The following is a 25,565-nucleotide window of genomic DNA, read 5'->3' as shown; positions in this document are numbered from 1 at the left end:
AAGGGTCCATATACTATTGTTCTAACCAGCCCGACTGCAGTTAAAGTTGCAGGTGTCACTCCCGGGATCCACACATGAGGGTGAAGAGAGCATACCATGCAGACCTGGAGGATGCCGAATGGACTACACAAAAGGACCCCACTGATCCCCGTGAAACCAAGATCATCTCAAAGAAGAAAAAGAGATGAAGCTCTACAATCAACTGCTGCTACAAGGACTTGCTGGTATCTTCTTGAGACTAACCATAGTTTCAGTATAAACAGGGACCTGTGCTATAATCAAAGTTGAATGTGCGTATATATTCCTGATTTATCTGGCTATATATCAGCCACCCTAGATGACATGAAAGCTCTGGTAAAAGTTACGTCTGATGATAATCTTCCTGTTTGGACTTTGGTCCTATCTTGGGTGAAGGGTGATTGGTGGAAAACTATATTTACCATTGTTATAGTTAACTTGATAGTTCTGCTTTGCGGACCCTTTATTTTACAACATATTACTAACTTTGTAACCCAAAGGTTGATGTCGTTCTCCCAAATTGAAGGTGGGAGAGTCAGGGTGCAATATATCCCTATGAATGATGCTCATACTATGAGTTAAGAGCATCAGGAGTGGGGAATGAAGGAGAAAAAGAGACAGGCTCCATCTTGAAAGCAGGACTCCATCTTTGGCCGGACTGTGGACTTTGAGCTATATGCCCAGTGTGTATGGAAATGACATACCAACTGGAAAACCAGGCCCCCTGGATGAATGAGCCCCAGGGCTCATACCTAGACTCTCTGTTGCCTAAACGAATACCCTAATTATCTGTGTAACCGAATAAAATCATAAATTCTATTAAGCTTATTGGGGTATGACCACAGACCTATTAATAATTGTCCACTGTTAACTACCTAGGCTTAAGGCATATGAATCACGGGTAAACTTTGATTGTATCTTTCTTTTCCTTTGTTCAGACTAGTTTCAGGGAATTTGGGGAGGTGGGTCTGGGCATGTACACTTAGGGAATATAAGGTTTTCAGAAAAAACTGGTCAGGGTCCTTGGCTAAGAGGAGACTCTTCCTTGGACCCGCCAGTGTAATAAACTGCACTCCACTATCTGCATTGTCCTTCTGAGTGAGTTTGTTTCCCAGACTGCGTGGCTAAAACATAGCCACTAGCCAAATCAGTCACAGAGGAACTGGGGGGACCTTCAAGAGTCGTAACAGAGCAGAGGTGACTAGACAACGCGCGCAAAAAAACAGAACCATGCAAAGAGAGCCCTGAGGGCACAAAGGAAGTATGAAGGAACTATTTTATTTTGTGAAAATGCGGGTTTAAAGCAAGCCTAAGCAGCTCTCCAGACGAGCACAGGGAAAAACTTGCAGCATGAAAAACGGGTTAAGTTCAGCGTGCGCTGGGGGCACGCTGGGCCATCCATCAGATGCGGGAGATTTCGGGAGAATACGTGAGTTTAGAGGATTCCGCTTTCGCTTGTTGTTCCAAATAGAATCAAGCCTAGGCGTACAATCTAGACGCAGAAAGGCACGAGGTACCCCAGGTTCCCCTAGGTGAGTTCGCCCGGATATGACATCACGTGAGGCGAGCTACGTGGGTCTGCGCAATGCGGCGTTAAAGAGCTAGGCAGGGCGGCGCGCGCCTGCGCAGTGCGGGGCTGAAGGCCAAGCTTGACGGCGCGCGTGCGTGCGAGCGTGCGCGCTTGCGTGCGTCCTGGTTTAGTGCGGTACCGGCCCAGTGGTCACCGGTGCAGAAGTGCTGACGGAACGGGCCGAGGTTGGCCGTCTGTGGGAAAAGAGGCGAGGTTCAGGTTTGGGCCATAGGGAGCGCGGCTCAAGCTTAGGCCGTGGGGGCGCGGGCCGCCCTCTGTACCCCTAGAGGGTCCCCGAACCGGGGCGGACCCGGCCGGCGTCTAGCCGCGTCTGAGGAGGGGGCGGTCTCCCAGGGTTCGCAGAGGGCGCCGTTCGCTCGCCAGCGTAGTAGCAACGCTGAAGCTTCTAGAATTTGCGTGCATAACATCGCACCAGCCTGCAGCTAGTTAATCTTGTGTTTGTTAACATCGTTTACTAAAATCTGTGTTGCATGGGAAACAAAGTGCAGAAAAATAGGCTAAAAGCGATTCAGACCCCGGCATGGCGGCCGTCGTTTACAACGAGAGAGCTAAGTGCGAAGAATCTTATCAGGATTGACTGTAGCGTGGGGGAATTACCATTTTTCTCCGTTATTTTTTTTGTAAAGCGTGTTCAAATATGTAACACTGTTAACCGCCCCCGAAAATTTAGTGCAGTTACTGGAACTAAAAAATAAAATCCCCTCCAAAAATCTCAGGGGGTATTGCTAAAGACAGTATTTCTTCTTTTATCCATTGGGTTTAGTCGTTTTTCTGTGAAATAGTACTTGAAAAAAGGCAGCTTTGTATTCCCCTCTCCCTGAGTTGTGTGAAATGAAAGGCTTATGTGCTTATGTCTTAGAAAGCTTCATTTACAATATATTAGAAATTAGATTTTTATAAACGTGATGAAATCTGAACAGTAACCAATATGTTGGCAATCTTGCTGTGATGTCATCTCAAAAAACAGGAACTGAAATTAAGTCAATATTAACCAAGAATGCTGTTTTATTGTGTTTTGCCTATCAAAATCTTTTCCCTGGGAAGCACTTAGTTACTCTGCTTAAAAGTGTTCCTTAATCTGGTTTTTAGGTCTTCTACGGTTGCAGTGAAAGTTTCTTGAAAATCTTGTTTTGATTGAGTCTTTAATAAATATAACATAAAAATGGCTTCAAAAAGAGCTCTGGTCATCCTGGCTAAAGGAGCAGAGGAAATGGAGACGGTGATCCCTGTAGATGTCATGAGACGAGCTGGAGTAAGTCCCTCAAAGTTTTTTAGCCCTCCTCCGTTTGAAAGCATTTTTGGATTCTTATAAGTGGTTTTGGATAGAGTTTCAAACATACGCAATGGTACAGAGGCTATGTAATAATTACCTGTTTATCTGCTGTCCACATTTAATATTATTAACGTTTTACTATATTTCTTTCAGACCTGTTTCTTGAAGACAAATGCTTAAAAGGAATAAACATTGCAAAGCTCTCTTTGTTTATTTACCTAATTCAGTTCCCTTTCTGGCCCCAGAAATAACTGCTCTCCTCACAGTGATGTGAATTCAGCCCATGCATGTCTAAAGTAACATTAGACTGTGGTTCTCACTCTGCATGTCTGCATTATAAACCTTTATACACCCACATAACCATAGTGAATGCTTAAGTATCCTTTACTGAGTGGTGGATACCATTCTAAGCACTTTTACTAGTTTTTAAAATGTTAAAATCACCTTAAGAGTTACTGCCATCCTCTTGTTACAGTTGAAGAAACAGGCGGAGAAGCAATCAACCAGTGAATCAGATATTTAAATAAGTGAAGTAATCACATTGTAGTAAAGAATGTAGATACAGTTTATTTAAAATTGCTGCTTAGTATTGCACTATGGGAATATGCCCAGCCTCCATTCCTCTAGTGCATTGTTTTACAACATTATAGTGCTGTAATACTTTTTTTTTTTTGTCCTGGTTTTATTGAGATATAATTGACAAACAGCACTGTGTAAGTTTAAGGTGTACAGCATACTTAAATATATCATGAAATGATGACCACAGTAAGGTTAGTGAATATCTGTCATCTCGTGTCAATACAAAATAAAGATGTAGAAAAAAAAATTTTTTTTCCTAGGATGAGAACTTACTCTTAAAAACTTTTGCATATTACATACAACAGTATTAATTGTCCCTATCCTGTTGTACATTAATTTCTAATGCTTATTTATCTTATAGCTGAACATTTGTAATATTCTTGTGCAGATTTTTCTTGTTTAAAGATATGAAAGTTTTTCTAGGCTCTGAGCTTAAAAGGAATTGCTACTTGCATATATGACGTTACTAGATTTTGTCAAATGACTCTCCAAAGTACTAATATGTGGGCCCACCAGCAGTGAGGAAAATTCCTGTTGTTCTCAGTATTGTCAACTTTGTGAATTTTTGCAGGGCAGTGGAGTAGTATTTCATCGTCTTAACTTGCATTTCTACCTTATGAAAATACCAGGAGGGTTACAGGGCAACAGCAACTTTGCAAGGTGTTTTATAGATAGGAGGATCATATGATTTATCTCGCAGACAAGAACACTTGTGGAAGAAAGGAGGCTAAGCAGATGGGGTACTGGGACAGCATCTTTAATTCATACTCTCAAGCAAACTGGGACAGACCTAGTGGTTAAGTATATTTAGTCAACTTAATAGCCTAAAGTCAGCATGGTTTTGTTGCAGTATTTCCTGCCAGGTTATTTTAAAACACAGGCCAGCTGTGAAATGTTACTCTAAATTTATGTTTCAGTGTTCTTAAATATCATGATGACGTCTTCCTCTTAGATTAAGGTCACCGTTGCAGGTCTGGCTGGAAAAGACCCGGTACAGTGTAGCCGAGATGTTGTCATTTGTCCTGATGCCAGTCTGGAAGATGCAAAAAAAGAGGTTTGTTCTCTAGACTTGGAATCGTTCCTTCCTACCGTTTCTTTATCAGTTTCTTGAACTCTCTCTGAGCTACATCTAAAACTGTCATTAGCACAGACTTATTTTAAGAAAGTTACTTTGCTTAGAGGTCTTCAGCACTAAATTAAGCCCTGGGGAGTGGAGAGCTTTGCCTTTTTCCACTCTGTATCCTCAGAACCTGGCAGGTCCCTGATATCTCATGTGCTTGGTGTGGGTGGATGGGCAGGACACTGTCACTAGTGTTCTGGCTCATACGGGCAGCCTTGCCTCCTTCTGTAACTACATTACTTAGTATGAGAGTCACCTGCACATTTCCCATTCATTTCTTACCCTTTATTCGAAAGCTGCTTCTTATCTTTTCTTTATCAGTGACACAGACGTGGGGTTGTGTGATTCATTTTACACGGAACAACTCATACTTGATTCGTGGTTGGATTAAAGGAGGAGTGAGTTCTCCTTAAATTGTGTCACCTTTTCAGTATCTTCAGAATTGAGGTTCCTCCTTTTGTGGGGGACCAACACTTTTGGGAATCCGTCAAGAGCTGTGGTCCCTTTCCTCAGAAGCATGCCTGCCCACACGTATCAGACACTTAAGCCTGTGCTTTCACAGGGCTCAGGCTTCAGGGGCCAGTGTGACAGAAGTGTGGGGCACACCCTCTTAGAGCAGGGATGGGGCAAATCACCACCCATGACAGCTTTTCTGTGCTATGAGGAGCCTGGGAGTAGAATTCCCCGTACCTGGCTCTCCTCAAAAGCGTAGAAAAATGTATTCCTCTCTGATAAATTCACATATCTCAGTGCTATATTGTGAAGTATAAGAATGTTGATATTTTGTAGAAGTTGTTGAATCTCTAAATAGCAGATTAAAAATGAGAGAGTAGCAATACGTGTTTCTTACCTGTTCTTTTTTGTCCTGTAGGGTCTGTCTGGGTGTTCTAGAATAGTGGTTACATTTTGTGTCTGTTTATTGTTCAGTTTCTAAATGGAGTGAAATAAATTTTCATACTTGACAGATTTTAAGTTTTGCTTGGCTTTGAAACAACATAGGACATTTCATAGTCTTTAAAAGTAACTAAATAGTATATGTTGGAGTAAAAATGTACCAGATTTTCATTTTATTATTTACTTAATGACTAAATTTTTTTAAAGCTTTTTTTAACATTTGAAGATACTGTATTAAATCAATTTCTATTTCATAATTTAAGCAAGTTTGAAATCATTAGATTTCTAGGGTGTTTTGGTATCTGAGATAATAAAATATTGTGTCATTTTTTTAATACCTGAAGTTCCATTTTACTTAAGGTTAAAACATTCTTTTGTGTCTTTTAAAGTTGTTTTTTTTTTTTATTACTGTGTACATTCTTGTTGAAAAATATCCCATACAGTGTAGACAAACACAAAGTCATGTGTTATTATTAATGTCCCTTTCTCATTCTTCCCCTCCATGCTCCCTGCATCAGTTGGCAGTTTCCTTTGTCCATGAGTATCTATACTGTACATGTGAGTGTGGGTGTGTGTGTGTGTAGACACACACATATGCATTCACATACATTTATTCTTTTTACAAGAGTGAGATCATGCTACACCTGCAATTCTGCAGCACAGACATCATTTCGTGTTACTAGTATATGGAGGTTTTCTGCATTGTTGGCTAGTTACAGTATTCCATTATAGAGAAACACCTTGATTTATTTAACTTTCTCTATGAACAATATTTTTGCTGTGACCATATTTAACATATGAATGTGTTACTGTTTAATACACATTTCAAATAAAACATTTTCACTTTCTTTTCTTATTTTTTAAACTGTTACAGGGACCTTACGATGTGGTGGTTCTGCCAGGAGGTAATCTGGGTGCACAGAATTTATCTGAGGTAAAGTGTGTAAAGAGAGTATTTCAACATCTTGTATTCTGTTGTTTTTGTTATTAAAATATTTCAGGAGGAAGGCTGTGACTAGAATAGGAAAAGATGAACAAAACGGTGTTCTAGCTTAATTTAAAAAAAAAAAGTCATTTCTAATAACATTTACTGTAGAAGTAAGCAGAATTGGTGGAACAGTTCAATAGATTCTGTGAATAGAGTCCAAATGTAAGATTACTTTTTCCCCCCTAAACAGCAGCAGAATGATTTATTTTGTGCTTGTGAAGGGTTCAGCATTGAAAGGTGAGAGGTTGGCTGTCTACTCAGCCAGTGGAGTAAGGGAGACTGCAGGGGCCTGCAGCTGCCCGCTTGAATGAGAAAGGGTGTAAAGGAGGCCGCTGCTTCTGCATTCTGTTACGTGAAGCATCAGCCCGCAGGAGGGAAGAGAAGGAGGCGAGAGGGGCACGGACTTCATGAGACAGAAGCTCATGAACCAGCCAGCTCAAGTCAGACAGTTGGGACCTTGGGGCGCTCTCCTCACTTTGCTGTCTGAAAAAAAGAAACCCAAGCAGCACCTTTCCTCTTTTCTGTATCCCCAGAGTACAAGATGGCAAAGGTTAGCATGCCCAAGGGAAATAGCTTTTCTCATCTCATCTTTAAACATCTTTAAGGAGAGGTTACCCTTTTCTATATAAACGTTGTGGTTGAGTTTAAGCCTGTAGAAACACTGAATTTGGTAGTTTTCGTATTGATGATTTAGCAATATTGTTGAAAAACAGTCAGATGGAAGATCTTGTGGTTAAGGTAAAACCAGATTCTACTGAAGTTTCTAGCCGAGATTGGCTGCGGCTTAATGACAATTTGATGTACTTTGGTTCTTTGGCTAGTCCGCTGCTGTGAAGGAGATACTGAAGGAACAAGAGAAGAGGAAGGGCCTCATCGCTGCCATCTGTGCAGGTAACCTCAGGCCAGCCCCTGTCCAAGTGTGTCTTCAGCTTGCTTCAAAAAACACATGACAGGGTTGTCTTTGAGTACAAGTTTGTGTTCCCAGTACTTCTTCCACTTCCTAAAGCACGAAGGGCTTCTCGTCGGTGTGTTTAGTTGGGGGCGTGACGTTGGTATCATTGCAGAAGTGACTGCAGTTCCTCCGTTTCCTGCCTCTCCCTGCCTTTGGTGTACCTTCTGTGGAACCTGTTGTTTTCTGTGTTTGATGGACCTGGAGGAAAGCAAGGCCCCTCTGGAATTGAGGAAACAGTTGTTATAGCCAGTCCCATTGCCAGAGAGGACTTCTGCCAGCACAAGGTTAGCAAGAATCAGGCCAGCGTTAACAATCACAGATCTGCCCTGAGCTTGCCCTGGGGGCTTCCCACCTGGTCCTCAGTGTTGAGCTCCAAGTCTGAGGTACTGTATATTCTCTGCCACATGATTTAGAGTAAAGGTGGTGTGCTTTGCTGGGGTCCTCACATCTTTGAAACCTAGTAATATCAGTCCTTTGATTTTTGATACCATTTTAAAGTCCATTCTTTTTGCCCTAATATGAGATGATATTTCTCCATCTTCCATTTTTTTCATAGTGTAATATTGGCAGGTGCCTTCCTTATTCATGGGTCTTCATTAAATGTTTTATCAAGAGAGCAGATAAGCAAATGAATGGATGGTTAGACAAAATGACGCGCTATTTTGTTCAACATGGTAGACTTTTTAAAAGAGATCATAGTCATAGGCTGGGGGTCTGGGGACTGTGCCTTAGAGCAGTGGTTCTCACAGTCTTTCCAGAGGGTTTGCAAGGGCAGAGCAGATATGCTCACACATTATTTGCCTTTTTGCTTTTAATTCTCATCAGAGAATGACAATGACATCATTCAGGCATGGCTTGCTGCTAAGTGTTCTCAGCTCATAAACCTTTCAAGTTTTAATTTCTGGCATGGCAGTTACTGATAAATGTAACTCACACTAATAGCTGAAGGGACCCTAAGACTTGAGTGTTTGAGAACCCCCGAGTAAGAGACCAGGAAGGACTGAGGGGCATCCACCTGGCAGTCCTTGTCTTTGGGTTCCAGTCAGCACTGACCTCTGACCTGCCCTTGTGGCTTAAGGATTTCTCTGCTAAAGGACACTGCAGCCAAGTAGCTGCACTGCTCCTTAAGGAGGAAGACATCAGTTAGTTCAGTCACTCAGTCATGTCCAATTCTTTGCGAACCCATAGACTCTAGCACGCCAGTCTTCCCTGTTCATCACCAGCTCCCAGAGCTTGCTCCAACTTACACATGTCCATTGAGTTGATGATGCCATCCAACCATCTCATCCTCTGTTGTTCCCTTCTCCTGCCTTCAATCTTTCCCAGCATCGGGGTCTTTTCCAGTGAGTTAGTTCTTTGCATCAGGTGACCAAAGTATTGAAGTTTCAGCTTCAGCATCAGTCATTCCAGTGAATATTCAGGACTGATTTCCTTTAGGATTGACTGGTTTGCTGTCCAAGGGACTCTCAAGAGTCTTCTCCAACATCATAGTTCAAAAGCATCAGTTCTTCAGGCCTCAGCTTTCTTCATGATCCAACTCTCACATCCATATATGACTACTGGAAAAACCATAGCTTTGACTAGATGGACCTTTGTCAGCAAAGTAATGTCTGTGCTTTTTAATATGCTGTCTAGGTTGGTCATAGCTTTTCTTCTAGAGAGCTCTTCAGGAAAATTAGAGATACCAAGGGAACATTTCATGCAAAGATGGCCATAATAAAGGACAAAAATGGTATGGACCTAACAGAAGCAGAAGATACCAAGGAGGAGGACATAGGTGCTATTAGTTGTATAAGGACTTAGTCCAGTCCACCCTCACCCCACCCCACATGCTGACCTCTCATCTCTGCTGCATTCTTAGTGCTTAGACCGAAGGAAGAAAGGAAGCATTTGTATTGGGTTTCCCCCCTTAGGATTGCTGAAAGTAAAAAATCTCATGTCAGTTTGTCATTTTGTGTCACTAAGGTAGCAGAGTCATGAGTTGCTTCCAGTTCCCAGTGTTGTGCTGAGGCAGGATTGACTCCCAGGCTATTAAGATGTGCAGCCCTTGTCATCATTTACATCCACGCTGTGAACGGCGCTGGCAACATGTCATCTGGTTGAACGTCTGCTGGGTGCTACAGAAGACCGGAGAAGCACGATCGTGTGTTGAGGAGAGATTCGAATGAGCAATGACAGAGATTGGGATGTTTCAATCAGCAGATGAGAACAAAGATGAGGCTTAGATGTTACACTTAGGGATTGGGAACGGTTTACTGAACTGAAGGAATGTTAACTTAACCCCTAATAATGAGTGAGAGCGAGAGAAAGAACCTGGAAGGGAGGCTTTCTGGAGAAAATAAAATGAGACTGGGGGAGAGGGGGGAGGTGTGAGGGGTATGGCAGCTAGTTGGCAGGTGCTGGGCTCCAGGTACAGGCTCAAGCTCTGGGACACCTGGAGAGGCTAGGACCCTTTCCATAAATAACCACATGGTGGCGCTGTTGACTTCCCCTCTGGTCCTCCCAAGGTGATTCTGTCCACTGTGCCCTCTGCTCCCAGCTCAGAGCTGGACCCCTATATATTTATTTATTTATTTATTTATATATATATATATATATATATAATTTATTTACTTTTGACTGTGTGCTGGGTCTTCATTGCTGTACAGCGTTTTCTCTAGTTGAAGAGAGCAGGGACTACTCTTGGTTGTGGCGCACAGGCTTCTTATTGCGGTGGCTTCTCTTGTTGTGGAGCACAGGCCCTGGGCTTCAGTAGTTGCAGCACGTGGGCTCAATAGTTGTGGTTCTCGGGCTCTAGAGCACAGGCTCAGTAGTTGTGCACTGACTCAGCTGCTCTGTGGCATGTGGGATCTTCCCAGACTGGGGATTGAACCTGTGCCTTCTGAAGTGGCAGGTGGAGTCCTTACCCCTGAGCCACCAGGGAAGCCCCCAACTAGGATTCTCATGCCCCAGAAAGCCATAATTTTGAGTTTACCCTACGTTTATTAACATCATTATAGGCAACAGTTTTATCACCTGGAGGGAGCAGCCTAAAAATTTCCAACTCACCATATCACCACTGTCCTCAAGTATGATCCATCATCTCTTGAAATTTGCTCTAAAATGTACTGGAGGAAATGATTGTTTCTTAAAATCTTACAAAATAAGAAAGATAATGAATCCATTCAAATAAAATTGAGTGATAGTTAGGACAGACTTTTAAAATTTGCTTCCAAACACAGCTCTTGTGTACATATACAAGTAAGGAGGGAGGAGACATCAGGCATATTTAAGAGGCTTTTGATGTAAGGTATAAATGAGGACTTGGTCTGAAACTGACACCTGATGTTAGACCGACAGCTTGTGTAATTAGGTGATATTGTTTGATCTTCCTGTTAGTAGCTGCTAAGATCTTGAGTCTACCATAGGTCTGTTATGTAACTACTTTTTCCTTGGACCTGTGTTGAAAAATGAAAGGTCAGAAGAGCAAGTGCTTGGGTTTGCTGGAGCTGAAGTGCGCGAGTCTGTCTTGGGACCTTAGCTGCAGTGCCCTAACCATTTAGAAGGTCACAGTGTTCTTCTGAAGTTTTTCTAGGTTTGACATGAGGCGTTAGAAAGTTTCTCTTTGTTGTTGTTTTTTTTTATTTTTATTTTTGACTTAGAGTAAAATAACAAAAGGTAAGAAATCTTTCTGATTTTAGTCTCTATTTGAGAATTGTTACAAAATGATTATCAATAAAGTTGACCACTCATTAAAGTCTCAAGTTGGCACCTGCATTTTTTTTTTTAAACCTTCGTTTTAAGAGAGACAGTGTAGAGGACCACAGTGGGCATTTGTGCTGTACTCCTCTCATCAGTGTGTGGTTGTAAGAAAGAAACGCCAGCGCCTCTGTGTCTCAGCCATGTAGGCATTTCATGGGTGTCTCCTCTGGGGCTGGGAAAATGTCCCATTCAATTTAATATATGCCACCTGATATATTTGGGTAGATGGGTGAGTGCTGATCTTTCATTTTCAAGTAGAAAAGTAAAATTAGTCCATGAAATAGCAGTCAAGCCCAGAGATTCAGAGCATGCTGGTTGCCTTTAACGTATAACTAAGTCTTCCATTTGCGAAGAGGAAAGACGTTTAACCCTTGGTGGTCTCCCATTCTTTGTACCCCTGTTAGACTTGCAGCCTGTTCCTTGAGGGGGCATGGTTTGTTTATCTCTTTGCTCCTTAGGTATAAAGGTAAATCTTTCTGATTAAGTGGTTATTGAGGTGTTTTGAGTTTGTACATTTTTGCCACACGTGTTCTGCAGATGGTTGATTATAAACATACTTTACCTGTCATACTAGTAAGTGTTTAGTTTCAGAATCATAAGTATATTTTTAGGTAAGAGCCCCTTGATTCAAAGAATGTTCTTGTTGCTGCAGTTTTTAAAACATGGGTTTTTCTGTGCACACACTTAAATCTCTCTATTCATCTTTTTAGGTCCTACAGCTCTGCTGGCTCATGAAATAGGTTTTGGAAGCAAAGTTACAACACACCCACTTGCTAAAGACAAAATGATGAATGGAAGTAAGTACACGCTTATATTCTAACGTGCAGAAAGACCTAATCAGAAAGCTGTGCTGTGGCATTGTCTCCCACTTGGAATACGTTTTGTACATAGGGGTTCTCTGTGGGTTGGGGTGTGATGTGTTCCTCACTTTCTTTGCAAGTGTTTTAATGACAAAGACCAGCTAACGGGGTGGGTCTCTGTGTGTAGGTTGCCTAACGGGGTACAGGGGCTGAGCCAAAGGCCAGCTAGATTCCTCGTGGTCACAGATTGAAGTGGTTGCAAGATGCCAGTTTAACTAGTTTACTAAATACTTTGCCAGCAGCCTGAGGATAAAGTTTAAACCTTGGTGGCAATTTCAGAGGGTGCCCTTTTGCCCACAGTCCAGAGTAAAATGGACATTGCTCCCTTCCTGCAGAGGAGGCCTGCTCCTTCATTGACAGGTTCCTTTGTAAATATTAACATCAGCCAGACATTTAACTTTTGTACATTTATCTTTATAAAAACAATTTTCTATCTTGGTAAAAGAAAAAAAGAAAAAACAAGCAGTACAGAAAGGAATGAAGTAAAAGTAAATGATTCCCTTCTCTGACCTCCCTACCCCCTTTCTACTTTTCAGAGGTAACTTCTGTTAGGTTTCCTGTGTAACTCTAGAATTTTCTTTGCACATACTCATTATCCTTTGTAGTTTAATGTTTTTACTCAAATGAGAGCTAGTAAATATGTTCTGCAGCTTGCTTTTCAAACCTAACATTATACCTTTCTTCTCCCCTAACTTATCATTTCTCTAATGTTACTTGGTACTTGGAGGTTATGTTTTTAAAAACACATGTCATTGTCTCTGCCCTTCAGGAGTTAATAGCTTGCAGAGACACGTGCACCAAATTTAAAAATACATCAAATTTCAAGTTATGAGGCAGTGTATAGTTAGCGGCACAGCAGGGTCACTGTGCTCCTGGGTGTGCAGCTGTGTCGTAATGGACGCTGCCTCAGAAACAGTGCTGCTCGGCGTGTGGTTCAGAGCGCCAGTCAGGCAGTGTCTTCCTCTGCCACCTGTGCCTGGCGTGCATGTCGAAGGGAGCAGAAACCGAAACCAGTGTAGAGAAAGGGACGTCACACTGGTGCGGATATGTGCAAGGGAATCAGAAATTCCCCCTTGGAAACCATGAGTGGCTCAGCTGGCGTTCAACCAGTGGGGAGACTTGGTGACCAGCTTCATTTGTAAAACACCCACTAACCAGCAGCCAATGGCTACATCAAAAGACTGATAATATCAAGAGCAGATTTGAAAATAGCTGTGCTATTTTCTTACCGTATCAGATACATTTTCTCACCGTATCAGTTCTGCTCTGGACTTACTCTGAACTAAAAGTAGGGCAATTCGTGTTCTTTCTTCGTTCATCCTTTCATAGCAAAGTAAAGTGATGCATTTTTCATTTTACTACCTCGTAAAACAACACCTTATTTTTTAAAGGAGTGTTAGGTTCGCAGCAAAATTAAGCAAAGAGTACAGAGTTTCCATAAACCCTCTGTGCCCCCATCCCCACCTCCCTCCCCATCCGCTTCCTTTCCCACACAAGACGGTACCTTTGTAACAGTCGATGAACCCGCACTGACACGTCATCACCACCCAAAGTCCATAGTTTACCTTAGGGTTCACTCTTGCTGTTGGACATTCTGCATATTCTTAGATTTGATCCAAGGTAGTATGTTTTTTTGAAAAATCTATAGTTTTATTTTAGTTGATAGATACTAAATTGTCAATAAAACCATCGATGTGAAAATTGATTTTTTTTTTTTTTTAAGGCTCTTGACTTTTGGGCATTTTTTAACGTAAGGGTTTAGTTTACTTTGAGCAAATGGTGGGATTTTGAAGGGTCAGAAAGAGCAGAATCAGGCTTCCATTAGCAGTAACGACTCGTGAGAAGGAAGAAGCGAGTGGAACGTGTTCCCCATTATCTGCTCGTGTATCTTTGTGGCTCTTTCCTCGTAACACCTCAGGAAGACGAGGCTGATCAGAAATAGAAGAATATGAGATTGTTGACTCTTGGGCACTTACAGGGTACATTCACATGTGTTTTCTTGAACCTGGCAGCCCCGGTACCCAGTAAGGCATGTATGGGCTTCACCGACGAGGAAACAGGCCGCTTGCCTGAGTCGGTCCGGAACTGGGGCCCCGTTTCTGTCCACATGAGGCCCACACACACTGAGGTCACCAGGTGTTGGGTTCAGTCAGCAAGACCTCTTGTAAGAAAAAAACATTTGCAGTGTCTGCATTCTGAGAAGTGGAGCTGTAATCACTTCCTGGGTGAGGAGGCCCTTCTGCTTGTCCTCATCATGAACTTCAAATTAAGAGCAGTGTGACCTTTTTTTACTCACATAAGCCATCCAGTCTGAAGGACAGAGTGTTTCCATTTCTCAGCTTTAAAATAAAGAAGGGGTGACTTCAAATTTTTGTTCGGTTCTCGTTTCTGTGGTTTACTGAGCGGCTGGATGCTCCCAGGGACGAGCAGGGACTCCGGAGCAGGTGACTCCCATGAGGCTCCAGCCCCACCCCTCCCTGCCCCCAAGGGCTGGTCCCATAACCTCACTGGGCCTCGGTTTCCCCATCTGTCACCTGAGGAGGACCGTAGGTAGCCCCTGCCTCGGGGCTGTTGACAGGCTCTGTGAGTCAATGTGCGTGACACACCTGGACGTCTGTGGGTTACTGAAGCTGTGTCAAAGGGCCCACCAGTCAGTGCCTGGCTCTGGGCTGAGTGCTGGGGATGCAGAGCAGACAGACTGCTATCACCAGGGCTCAACTTGTTGGGTTGGCATCATGCCCATTTTACAGAAGAGAAAAACAGGGAGGTCAGGCGGCTGTTAAATAGCAGACTGAGGTTTGAATCTGGCAGACTGACACCTGAGCTGATGTGCTCAGGGGTCAGTGGCTTTTCCTGGAAGGGCTGGATAGTAATGATCTAGGGCTGTCTGGGCCACCGCGTCTCTGGGGCTCCCAGACCACAGAGGTGAGGGTGTGAAGGTGAAAGTGGCTGTTGGTTACTACCCTGTGGCCCCTAGCCTCCCTCGTTGCTTCGTCTCTGGGCTTTGAGAGAGGCTTTGGGGTGTTTGCTTTAAGTTAAAAAGGAATGAACACCTCCTGCAGGTTGACCAGGAATGGACTGGTGTGCAGGTGTCGTTTTTCTCCATCTTCACCGCTAGGTGGAAGTGGCCTGTAAGCAGACCTTTAGCTCTTGGCTGAGATTTTTGAGAAGAACCGGAATTTTTAAACATTTGTAACCAGTGTAAGCTGTATTTGTAGTATTTTACCAACAAAGAGGTTGTTACCTGAATCATTCAGAGCTGTGCCTTCACTGTCTGTGTCTCAGTGTCCATCTCGGCTCCGGGTTCTCTACTTCAGTACTTGGGATGATCTCTAACCAACAGTAAATGATGTTAGCTTAGGTAAACCTCTCCCCTGCAGACCAGGGATTCCCTTTTTTTCTGTAGAAGGGTAACTGCGAGTGCTCACGGACTGTCGTCAATTGTTTCACTGGGTGACTTGATTTGTGAGAGGAGAGGAAGCCCTGAAGCAGGGCAGTGGTGTTCATCCCTGGGAAAGGACAGGCACTTCGGGACATGGTCTCTAAAGCTTGCTGGTGCAGCAGGAGCATCTTGCTCAGGCGCGCTCTTCTGTGTGAGCATCAAACAAGGATTTCCTGAGCTCTTCTTTGGGCTCCAGGGACAGAAAAGGGGACAAGATCAAGCCATGTTCTTAGGGCTTCTCAGATGGGCAGGGGGTAGAGGTTGTGTGGTGCTGCAGGCCCGACTCTGCCTGCAGGGACCAGATGTGGCAGGATTGCACAGAGGACCCTTGTGGGCTTTTGACCCCGGCCCTGAATCTGTTTGTCCTTCAAGGCCTATGTCATTGAGCAGTGTCATCATGCAGCCAGGTGGCCGGGAGTCCTCATTGGTGTCTCCCCATGTCCAGTTCCTCCCCAGGGTCTTGGCATTTTATCTTCAAAACACACCTCGGACCTCCATGGCCTCTGTCCTGTCCAGGTCACTGTTTACTCCCAGTGGGTTCTTCTTCGTCTCCCCTCTGCTGCTTTCTGCCCTGTCTTTGTGCGCAGGCTGGGTCCCAGGGCTTGTGTACCATGATGTGGAGTTGAGGGTCACTTCAAGTTGCCAGAGAAAGTGGCAAAGGCTTCTCATGGGGGGCACCTGGGTGTGCTGTGGTTTGTACTGTGGAACGTGCCCTGTTTGGTGGCACTGAGAGTGGAGGGAAAGGCAGGAGGAAGGGGGACTGCACGCAGAGGCCCTGCATTGAGGCAGCAGGCAGGGAGTGTTCATTCACTCTTTCCTTCACCTGATACTTGGGAGCACCTCCCTGGTGCCATTAGCATTCTAGACTGGACGGGTAGGTGAGGGCTCAGCATTTTACAGACCAGAGGTAAACAGGAGCCAAACGGTTTCCTGGGTGCTGGGAGGGTGCATGATAGAGTGACCTGGGGGACCTGGTGAGAGAGGGGTCCATGCTGAATTCAAAGGTCCATGCTGAGTTGCTGAGGGGAGCTTTCTGGGCAGAGGGAGCAGCCGGGGCAGTTCCTCCAGGGCTGAGAGGACCCCAGTGCCCTCTGTAGTAGAGCTGCAAGCTTCAGGCGGGAGAGTGGGCCCTGGGGCGCTGCAGGATCAAGGGGCCAGGCCATGTGGGGTGCTGCTGCATGGGAGGAGTTTGGGCCTGGTGCTTGTGCAGTGGGAGAATTTGGTGACTGTCTGATGTGGAATGTGAGGGTGGGGGGTGGTTCAGGGAATCCCAGCTTTGAGCCCTCAGATCTCCTCGGAGGTGGTAGTGTTTACTTCATGCGAATATAGGAGCAGCCTGTTTCTTACTACATTTGCAAAGATACAGCCAGCTGTGGCCTCTGAAAGCATGCAGTGCCTGATGAGAAAGTAGGTTTCTCCCCACTTGCACCTCTCTCTCCCTACCCATGACACATTGTGTGTGGTTTCTGCTTGTTTGCTTTGGAGGCAGCAGAAAGTGTGCATCACCCAGGGGGTCTGTATATTACAGGTCATTTCTACCTTCAGCTCTGGTTCCCCTACATCCCCCTTCCTCCAGCATTTTATAGGGAAGGAAAAATAATTTTCCCTTGTATCCTTCTGAGTTCTTAGTTGAGACCCTTGTTACAGAAGACAGGTTAACTGGAGAAGAACAAAGTTTATTAACATGTATACTTTATGTTTGGGCTTCCCAGGTGGCGCTAGTGGTAAAGAATCTGCCTGCCAATGCAGGAGACCTCATTGGGGGCTGTGGAGGCTACTGCGGAGGCCTGGCAGGCTACAGGCCATGGGGTGGCAGAGTCAGACACAGCTAAGCAACTGAGCACTGTAACTCGTGTTTACATGGAAGAGCCCCAGGGGAAAATGAGTAACTCCCTGAGATGGTTTAGAATTCTGGCTTAAATTGCATCTTAATAGGGAAAGGGGAGACAGGCCTCTCAGGGGAAGGTAATTGGGTTTTTGGAAAGATGAAAGGGCCCTTTGAAGAGTAGATGGGAGGAATGATAGTTTATGACAAGGTTTGTCTGGGTGTAGTATCAGCTCCTGGTTTTCTGTTCTGATTGACAAAACTTCTGGGAGGGGATTTCTGATAGCTGAGTTCCTTTTGGACAGTCAGTGTTTAGGCAGGAAAGGGGATTCAGAGAAACCCTCTCCCTTTCTGTCCTGCTGTGCTCTGAGAGCTGGGGATGCCTAATGGAGTTATGAGTGACTGCCTACAGTGTTGGTGTTGTGAGCTTTTGCTTTTTTTTAAATCTTGGCTTGTTTGTATTTTCATTTTTGTGAGACAGTAGTGTGCAGTAAGGGAATGGAAGTGTCGAGTGGTGTTCATGGCTGTCCTGCATAGCCCACAAGGACGTAACCCTTCTTTGTTTTTATTTCCCAGGTCATTACAGCTACTCCGAGAACCGTGTGGAGAAAGACGGCCTGATCCTCACCAGCCGGGGGCCAGGAACCAGCTTCGAGTTTGCTCTGAAGATCGTCGAGGTGCTGGTCGGCAAGGAGGTGGCTGACCAAGTGAAGGCCCCGCTGGTTCTTAAAGATTAAAGTGGAGAGGCTTGACGCTGGGTCAGAGAGACAGGCCATTTGTAATCCAGCCTCATTGTGTTCACTTTTAAAAGGGGGGCAGTCATTGTGCAGAGTAGCCATCTTCCTCACTCCCTCCCTGTCCATTTGTGGCTCTGAAATGACATCTATGGAGAGATTCCGTTGTATCCTCCCATTTCTGAGCCTTGATTGCAGAATAAACAGGGCATTTAGCAAACTACCGACTGTTCCTTCTTTTCTCCCTGGTCTCTGTTTCCTTGTGTGAAACCAAGTGGTATCAGCTTTGTCTGCAGCTTTTAACTATTGTTCAGTTGTGTCCAACTTTTTGCAACCTCATGGACTGTAGCCAACCTGGCTTCTCTGCCCATGGAATTCTCCAGGCAAGAATACTGGAGTGGGTTGCCATGCCCTCCTCCAGGGGATCTTCCTGACCCAGGGATCCAACTCCGGTCTCCTCCATTGCAGGCAGGTTCTTCACCATCTGAACCATCAGCAAAACTGGTAGCTCGTAACTATTGATCCAGCTGCTGAAATAACTGAACAGGGGACGTGGTTCACACAGCAAGGTGAAAACACATAAAACAGATGAAAGAGGCTTGTGACTTCTCTCCGATTCATTAACTGTATCCCTAATGTGCTATTAAAAATACCAACGCTGTTGGCTTACTGGTGAATTTTTGTAAGTCAGTTCCTCGTCTCCCGTTGCAGAAAAAGTCCTGAGATGGGAGTTGAGAACCTCTCAAGGCTAGCCTCGCCTATTTTCCCCTCGTCAGGGAACGGCACCCAGCTCTTTCAGCTGCCCAGGTTCCTAGGTGGGGTGGGTGAGTTGAACGCCAGGGCGTGGGCCCATCCAGTCAGAGCCCAACACACTTGATCACGCAGCCCAGGTGAGACCTGTCAGCCAGTGAGATTCTGTTCTGGGACCTGCCCTGCCTCCTGCGGCTCTATCTGCCAGGTGCTCGAGAGGACTGGCCCTAGCATGGCTCCAGAATGAGAGGCAGGAAGCTGAGGACGAGGCTTGACCCAAGATCTGTCCACACCTGAAGCAGGACAACTCCTGGACTTTTGAACACGTGTCAATTCCCTTGACTTTTGTGTTGGTGGAATCATTTTTATAAATGACTGATGAGATGGAAGTGAACTGACGGCAAAGGGCTGAGCTACTAAGTAAAACTGCCCAACACAGAGAATGTGCGTTGCTGGGCGGCCTCCTCGTTGGCTGTCCTTCCTTTCCTCCCTTTCCTCCTGGGCACAGTATGGACATAAGTGAACTGTCTGAAAAGGCCAGGCCAGGTGGTAAGTACTTGAGGTGTGTGGGCTGTCACACTTCGATCACAACTGCTCAGCTCTGACCAGGCTGCACAGAAGCACCCACAGCCAGCCTTCAGGACCACTGGGCAGCAAACCCCCCTTCACCAAACCAGGCAGCAGCTGAGCTGGGCCCTCAGGCTGCAGTTTGCAGATTGGTGAACCAGAAGGCAAGGTGGATGTTCATTACTAAAAATGCAAATAACTGCTTGTTGAGCTGCTTGTTTTGATTAGCTCTGTGATGATGTAAACAGGATGTGAGGAGGGGGAACAGGAGAGATCTTGAGGGGTGGGGGCCGCTGAGGCTTCAGCTGAGACCTGAGGGCAGGTCCGGCTCCATCAGCAACTGCCAATGGTGCTGCACCTACAGTGTGCCGAGCCTGATCCTGGGGCTGGAGTAACCATGGGGAGACGCGGTCTGTCCTAGATCTTCTGTGTAGAGTTGTTCAGTCGCTTAATTGTGTCTTAACTCTTTGTGACCCCATGGACTGCAGCATGCAAGGCTGCTCTGTCCATCATCAACACCCTGAGCTTACTCAAACTTGTCCACTGAGTCAGTGATGTCATCAAACCTTCTCATCCTCTGTCATCCCCTTCTCCTCCTGACCTCAATCTTTCCCAGCATCAGGGTCTTTTCCAATGAGTTGGCTCTTCACATCAGGTGGCCAAAGTATTGGAGCTTCAGCTTCAGCATCAGTCCTTCCAATGAATATTCAGGACTGATTTCCTTTAGGATTGACTGGTTTGATCTCCTTGCAATCCAAGGGACTCTCAAGAGTCTTCTCCAACACCACACTTGGAAAGCATCAATTCTTCGGCGCTCAGCCTTCTTTATGGTCCAACTCTCAACATCAACCCATGACTACTGTAAAAACCAAAGCTTTGACTAGACTGACCTTTGTCAGCAAAGTAATGGTCTCTGCTTTTTAATTTGTCATAGGTTTGTCATAGCTTTTCTTCTAAGGAGCAAGCATCTTTTAATTTCATGGCTGCAGTCACCTTCTGAAGTAATATTGGAGCCCAAGAAAAGAGTCAGTTTGCATTGTTTCCCCATGTATTTGCCATTAAGTGATGGGACTGAATTCCATCATCTTTGTTTTTTGAATGTTGAGTTTTAGGCCAACTCTTTCACTTTCATCAAGAAGCTCTTTAGGTCCTCTTCGCTTTCTGCCATAAGGGTGGTGTCAATCTGCATATCTGAGGTTATTGATATTTCTCCTGGCAATCTTGATTCCAGCTTGTGCTTCATCCAGCCTGGCATTTTGCATGATGTACTCTGCATATAAGTTAAATAAACAGGGTGACAATATACAGCCTTGACGTACTCCTTTCCCTATTTGAAACCAGTTGGTTGTTTCATGTCCGGTTCTGGCTATTGCTTCTTGACCTGCATACAGATTTCTCACGAGGCAGATAAGGTGGTCTGGTATTCCCATCTCTTGAAGAATTTTCCACAGTTTCTTGTGATGCACACAGTCAAAAGCTTTAGCGTAGTCAATGAAGCAGAAGTAGATGTTTTACTGAAATTCTCTTGCTTTTTCTATGATCCAAAACGAATGTGTGGGGTTGGGAGAGAGGAAAAGATCTACATTCTATGTGGAAAAGCAGAGAGAAGAGGCAGTGACAGACTGTTCTGCAGGGTGTGTAGAGAGGCCTCTTTGAAAAAAGGCCTGGGGGGAGACCTGGTATCTGCTGAGAGCATTCCAGGAAGAAGAAACAGGAAGACCTAAGGCCCTGCAGCTCGAGTGAGGCGGAGCACTGGGTTGCGGAGGGCTTGCTCGAGGGGTGGGGTTGGAGAAGGAGCTGGCGCCACCGGGAATGGTCAGAGGAGGGCCCTGACCCTTTTTGGTCTAGAGGTCGGCTCTGTTGAGAGAGGACCCCGTGGGGAGCAAGAATGAGGACCCCAGAGGTGGGCACCCATGTGGGTAAGAGGGAAACCATTTCCAAGATTCCATCTTGAACACAAAGTCACGTGGAGACTTTGTGTCCTTAGCCAGAGAAGGAGCCCTTGTAGTAGGCTGGTGAATTTGGAGTTCAGATCAATGAATTTGAAAGGTCTATATATACTTTAAATGAAGAAAGACTCAAAATCTGTTATGTTGAAAGTCACAAATTACTGACATTTATTATTATTCATTATTAACAGTGAACATTAAAAACTCTTGCAGTTCTTCCCTGGCAGTCCAGGGGTTAAGACTCTGCAGTTCTTCCGCTGGGGGTGTGGGTTTAATCCCTAGTTGGGAAAGTGAGATCCTGCATGCCTTGGGGCCAAAAAAGAAAAAGGAAACAAATTGATTATTTGGTTTAAAAAAACAACAAAGCTCTTGCAAGTCACAAGCATATTGTACCAGCAACCCCCACCTCTGATTCAGCTCCCTGAAATTTGAGTGATCTGCAGGAAGGGGACAAGGAAAGATGATTCCAAATGGACAAAAGGGAAAGAGTATTTTTAAGAGGCTCAGGTTATCAGAGTCCAGGAGATGTAGTGGTTTTTTCCCCCTGTGTTTGGGGTGGGGGTTCCAGGATCTGCTTTATCTAAACCTTGGGCCTTTTCTGGCCAGGTCAGGAATTACTGGCTTTAGGCATATCGATAACATTTAGCTGCTTCCACCCTCTCTATCTGCCAGCTTATTTCCTAGGCTAAACACACCTAATCTCTTCCTTCTAGGAAGTAAAGGTGGAGGGGGCCATGTTGCCCAGAAAGAGAACTTGGAACCTGAGGAGGGGTGCTGTCCACATTTCAAGTGATCTGGACTTGGAATTTAGGTGTGTGGTCCATCCAGCTGGACAGGCTTCCTCCTCATTCAAGGGTCACCCCACTTTGGGCATCACTTCCTTCACTCTTGACATTACTTTGCCAACAAAGGTCTGTCTAGTCAAAGCTATGGTTTTTCCAGTAGTCATGTATGGATGTGAGAGTTGGACCATAAGCAAAGCTTATGGGGCTCCTTCAGGAGCACCGAAGAATTGATACTTTTGAACTGTGGTGTTGGAGAAGGTTCTTGAGAGTCCCTCAAACCAGTCAATCCTAAAGGAAATCAGTCCTGAATATTCATTGGAAGGACTGATGCTGAAGTTCCAATACTTTGGCCATCTGATGCAAAGAGCTGACTCATTGAAAAAGACCCTGATGCTGGGAAAGATTGAAGGCAGGAGGAGAAGGGCACATCAGGGGATGAGATAGTTGGATGGTATCACCAACTCAATAGACATGAGTTTGAGCAAGCTCTGGGAGTTGGTGATGGACAGGGTAGTCTGGTGTGCTGCGGTCCATGGGGTCACAAAGACTTGAGGAGGGGTGCTGTCCACATTTCCAAGTGACCTGGATTTGAGCAATTGATCTGAACTCCTTCATGCTCACCTTTGTGGCTTTGGGAGCCCCGGTGCCTGCCCAAGACCGCTTGCAGAATTAGGGAGGAGATGAGGTCTGGAAATCAAGTCTCACCCAGAGTCCAGTCCCCTTGACTGAAAGGAGCAAATCCCTCTTGCAGAAAGTGGCTCTGAGACCCTGACCTAGCAGCTCTGGACCACAGCCTTCCCAGCCGCTTCACTGGTCTGGAGGTGGCCAGGCTGCAATCCCTGAGGCCCTGGGCAGTGGTGCCCCAGGGAAGTGACAGCCAAACTGCTCTTCCGCAGGGGGTTGGTGATTGTGATTTGGATTCTTGGTGAAAGCCTGATGAATGAAATGAAGGAAGGGCTGTGTCCCAGGTGCTGAATAGAGCAGGGAGGGCCCAGGGCTGACTGGATGGCTAACTCTGACTCTTTTCGACTCCATGGAGTATAGCCTACCAGGTTCCTTTGTCCATGGGATTATCCAGGCAAGAATACTTGAGTGGGTACCCATTGCCTTCTCCAGGGGATCTTCCTGACCCAGGGATCTAACCTAGGTCTCCTGCATTGCAGGCAGATTCTTTACCATCTGAGCCACAGAGAAGCCTTAACCTTTCACAACTGATACAAAAGGAATCCTTACATTTGTCACTATTTTGTCCTTTTTTTTTTTTTTTTCTGATTATTTCTCTTAAAAAAAAAAAATTATTTATTTGTTTTTGGCCGTGCTGGGTCCTCGTTGCTGCATGAAGCCTTTCTCTAGTTGTAGAGAGTGTGGGCTACTCTTCATCGCTGTGCTTGGTCTTCTCATCTCGGTGGCTTATCCTGTTGCAGAGCACAGGCTCTAGGGTACTCGGCTTCAGTAGTTGCAGCACAGCAGTTGCCCTGCGGCTGTGAGATCTTCCTGGACCAGAAGACCCATGTCCCCTGCATTGGCAAGCAGATTCTTAACCACTGGACGACCAGGGAAGCCCTCGCTGATCACGTCTTAGGTAAATTTTCTCTACTGATTTACAGGCTGGCTACTACATTATGCCATCCCTGGTGGCTCAGTGGTAAAGAATCTGCCAGCAATGCAGGAGACACAGGAGACATGGGTTCAGTTCCTGGGTTGGGATGTTCCCCTGGAGGAGGAAATAGCAACCCACTCCAGTATTCTTCTCTGATAGCTCAATTGGAGCCTTAGTTGGGGCTTCCCTGATAGCTCAGTTGGTAAAGAATCCACCTGCAATGCAGGAGACCCTGGTTTGACTCCTGGGTTGGGAAGATTCCTGGGCTGGAGAAGGAGAAAAGCTACCCTCTCCAGTATTCTGGCTTGGAGAACTGGGTTTCCAGGGTCGCAAAGAGTCAGACAGGACTTAGTGACTTTCACTTTCATTTGGGCTTCCCTTGTGGCTCAACTGGTAAAGAATCCACCTGCAATGCAGGAGAACTGGGTTTGATCCCTGGGTTGGAAAGATCCCCTGGAGAAGGGAAAGGCTACCCACTCCAGTATTCTGGCCTGGAGAATGACTGTATAGTCCATGGGGTTGCAAAGAGTCAGACACGACTGAGTGACTTTCACTTTCACTTTTCCAGTATTCTTGCTGGGAAAATATCACAGATAAACTGAGTGACCGAGCACACTTACTTGTTTGTTACTACATCATGAAACTCAGTTCTCCCAATATCCCCACAAAGTTGTCATCATCTGTTGTAAAAAGAAGAGAAGCCGTCTCTTTGTCCTGTGCTATAGGTTGCCCATCGATCAAAGGCAGCCATAAAGGGGGAGTTACGTTTTTTAAACTGTGAAGCACTAAATGTAAAGTATGATTTTAGCGTGACCAGCACTATCATCTTGGAGTCTGGATATGTGTTCTATATTCTAGGCTGTTGCTTCTCCAAGGAATGAGGAAGACATTCCATTTTTCTGAGGAATCACTTCATGTTGTTCGGTTGCTAAGTCGAATCTGACTCTTTTGCGACCTCATGAACTGAAGCATGCCAGGCTTCCCTGTCCTTCACTGTCTCCCAGAGTTTGCTCAAACTCATGTCCATTGAGTTGGTGATGCCATCCAACCATCTCATCCTCTGTCACCTCCTTCTCCTTTTGCCTTGAGTCTTACCCAGCATCAGGGCCTTTTCAAGTGAGGTGGCCAAAAGTATTGGAGCTTCACATCAGGTGGCCAAAGTATTGGAGCTTCAGCATCAGTCCTTCCAACGGATATTCAGGGTTGATTTCCTTTAGGATAGTTAGTTTTTTTTTTTTTTAAAAAAACCTCCTTGCCTTAGCCCTGGGTTAGGGACCTGGGCACCTATGGAGCTACCTACTACTGCAGGTCAGGGCCACTGAGCCTCCCCCCACACAGACAACGTGGGGCAGAATCAGTGAGGTGCACGGGAAGGGACTGAGGAGCGCCTGGGCTGGACACACCCTGCTAGCCTCTCCCCACAAATCCCAGCTCCAGCCTCTAGGTGCCTAGGGCAGGAGGGCCAGGGCTCTCACATGGCCTGCTGCTGAGGCAGAATTCACCATCATCACCATCATTATCACCATTGCCATCAGCATAGCCATCTGGGCTTCCTGCCGCCCGCAGGGTCTGTTTCAGGTTCCCCGAGTCCTGGGCCAGCTGCTATCTATCCCAGATCAGCTGCAATCTCCCCCCCGGGCCTCACAACTCAGCTGCTATTTTGCTTTTTCAGTTCTACCTGGGATCACATTCTCAGGTCTTCACTTTAAACATTTTGTTTTGTATTTTAATTCAGCCTGCTCTTGGAGATTTTTCCTTGGCTTGAAAATACCATTAGGAAAGTTCATTGTCTTAAAAAAGAAATAGAAAAGTTGTGGGGAACAAAGAGCCGTGTGCAGACACAGACGTTGGGTTGATGATGATGGGATACCAGGCACTGCCTTGCGGGAGAGCAAAC

General features: G+C 45.4%; 1 protein-coding gene across 3 annotated transcripts; it reads left to right on the top strand.

The window, feature by feature from the left end:
- Positions 1-1,616: 1,616 nt before the first annotated feature.
- PARK7 (Parkinsonism associated deglycase) lies at positions 1,617-18,237 on the top strand. 3 transcript variants are annotated; one of them, XM_043923495.1, is made up of 7 exons: positions 1,617-1,807; positions 2,699-2,861; positions 4,414-4,515; positions 6,350-6,409; positions 7,285-7,354; positions 11,867-11,953; positions 17,860-18,237. In XM_043923495.1, exons 2-7 carry the CDS (start codon positions 2,772-2,774, stop codon positions 18,018-18,020), a joined length of 570 nt encoding a protein of 189 aa, XP_043779430.1. In that variant the 5' UTR covers positions 1,617-1,807; positions 2,699-2,771; the 3' UTR covers positions 18,021-18,237. The 3 variants fall into 3 exon arrangements, with proteins under 3 accessions (XP_043779430.1, XP_043779431.1, XP_043779429.1); XM_043923496.1 differs by having other exon boundaries at positions 1,639-1,773; XM_043923494.1 differs by having other exon boundaries at positions 1,646-1,796.
- The last annotated feature ends 7,328 nt before the right edge of the window (positions 18,238-25,565 follow it).

The sequence above is a fragment of the Cervus elaphus genome, chromosome 14 (genome assembly GCF_910594005.1).
Source record: "Cervus elaphus chromosome 14, mCerEla1.1, whole genome shotgun sequence".
NCBI lineage: Eukaryota > Metazoa > Chordata > Mammalia > Artiodactyla > Cervidae > Cervus > Cervus elaphus.
Note: the sequence above shows the minus strand (reverse complement) of the source record. Positions and strands in the feature narration are given on the sequence as shown.

Excerpts from the sequence above, each read along its gene's own strand:
- PARK7 (XM_043923495.1), top strand. The coding sequence starts at position 2,772 with ATGGCTTCAAAAAGAGCTCTGGTCATCCTGGCTAAAGGAGCAGAGGAA. Across the intron at positions 2,862-4,413 it reads ATGTCATGAGACGAGCTGGA|ATTAAGGTCACCGTTGCAGG; the intron begins GTAAGTCCCTCA and ends TCTTCCTCTTAG. Across the intron at positions 4,516-6,349 it reads TGGAAGATGCAAAAAAAGAG|GGACCTTACGATGTGGTGGT; the intron begins GTTTGTTCTCTA and ends AAACTGTTACAG.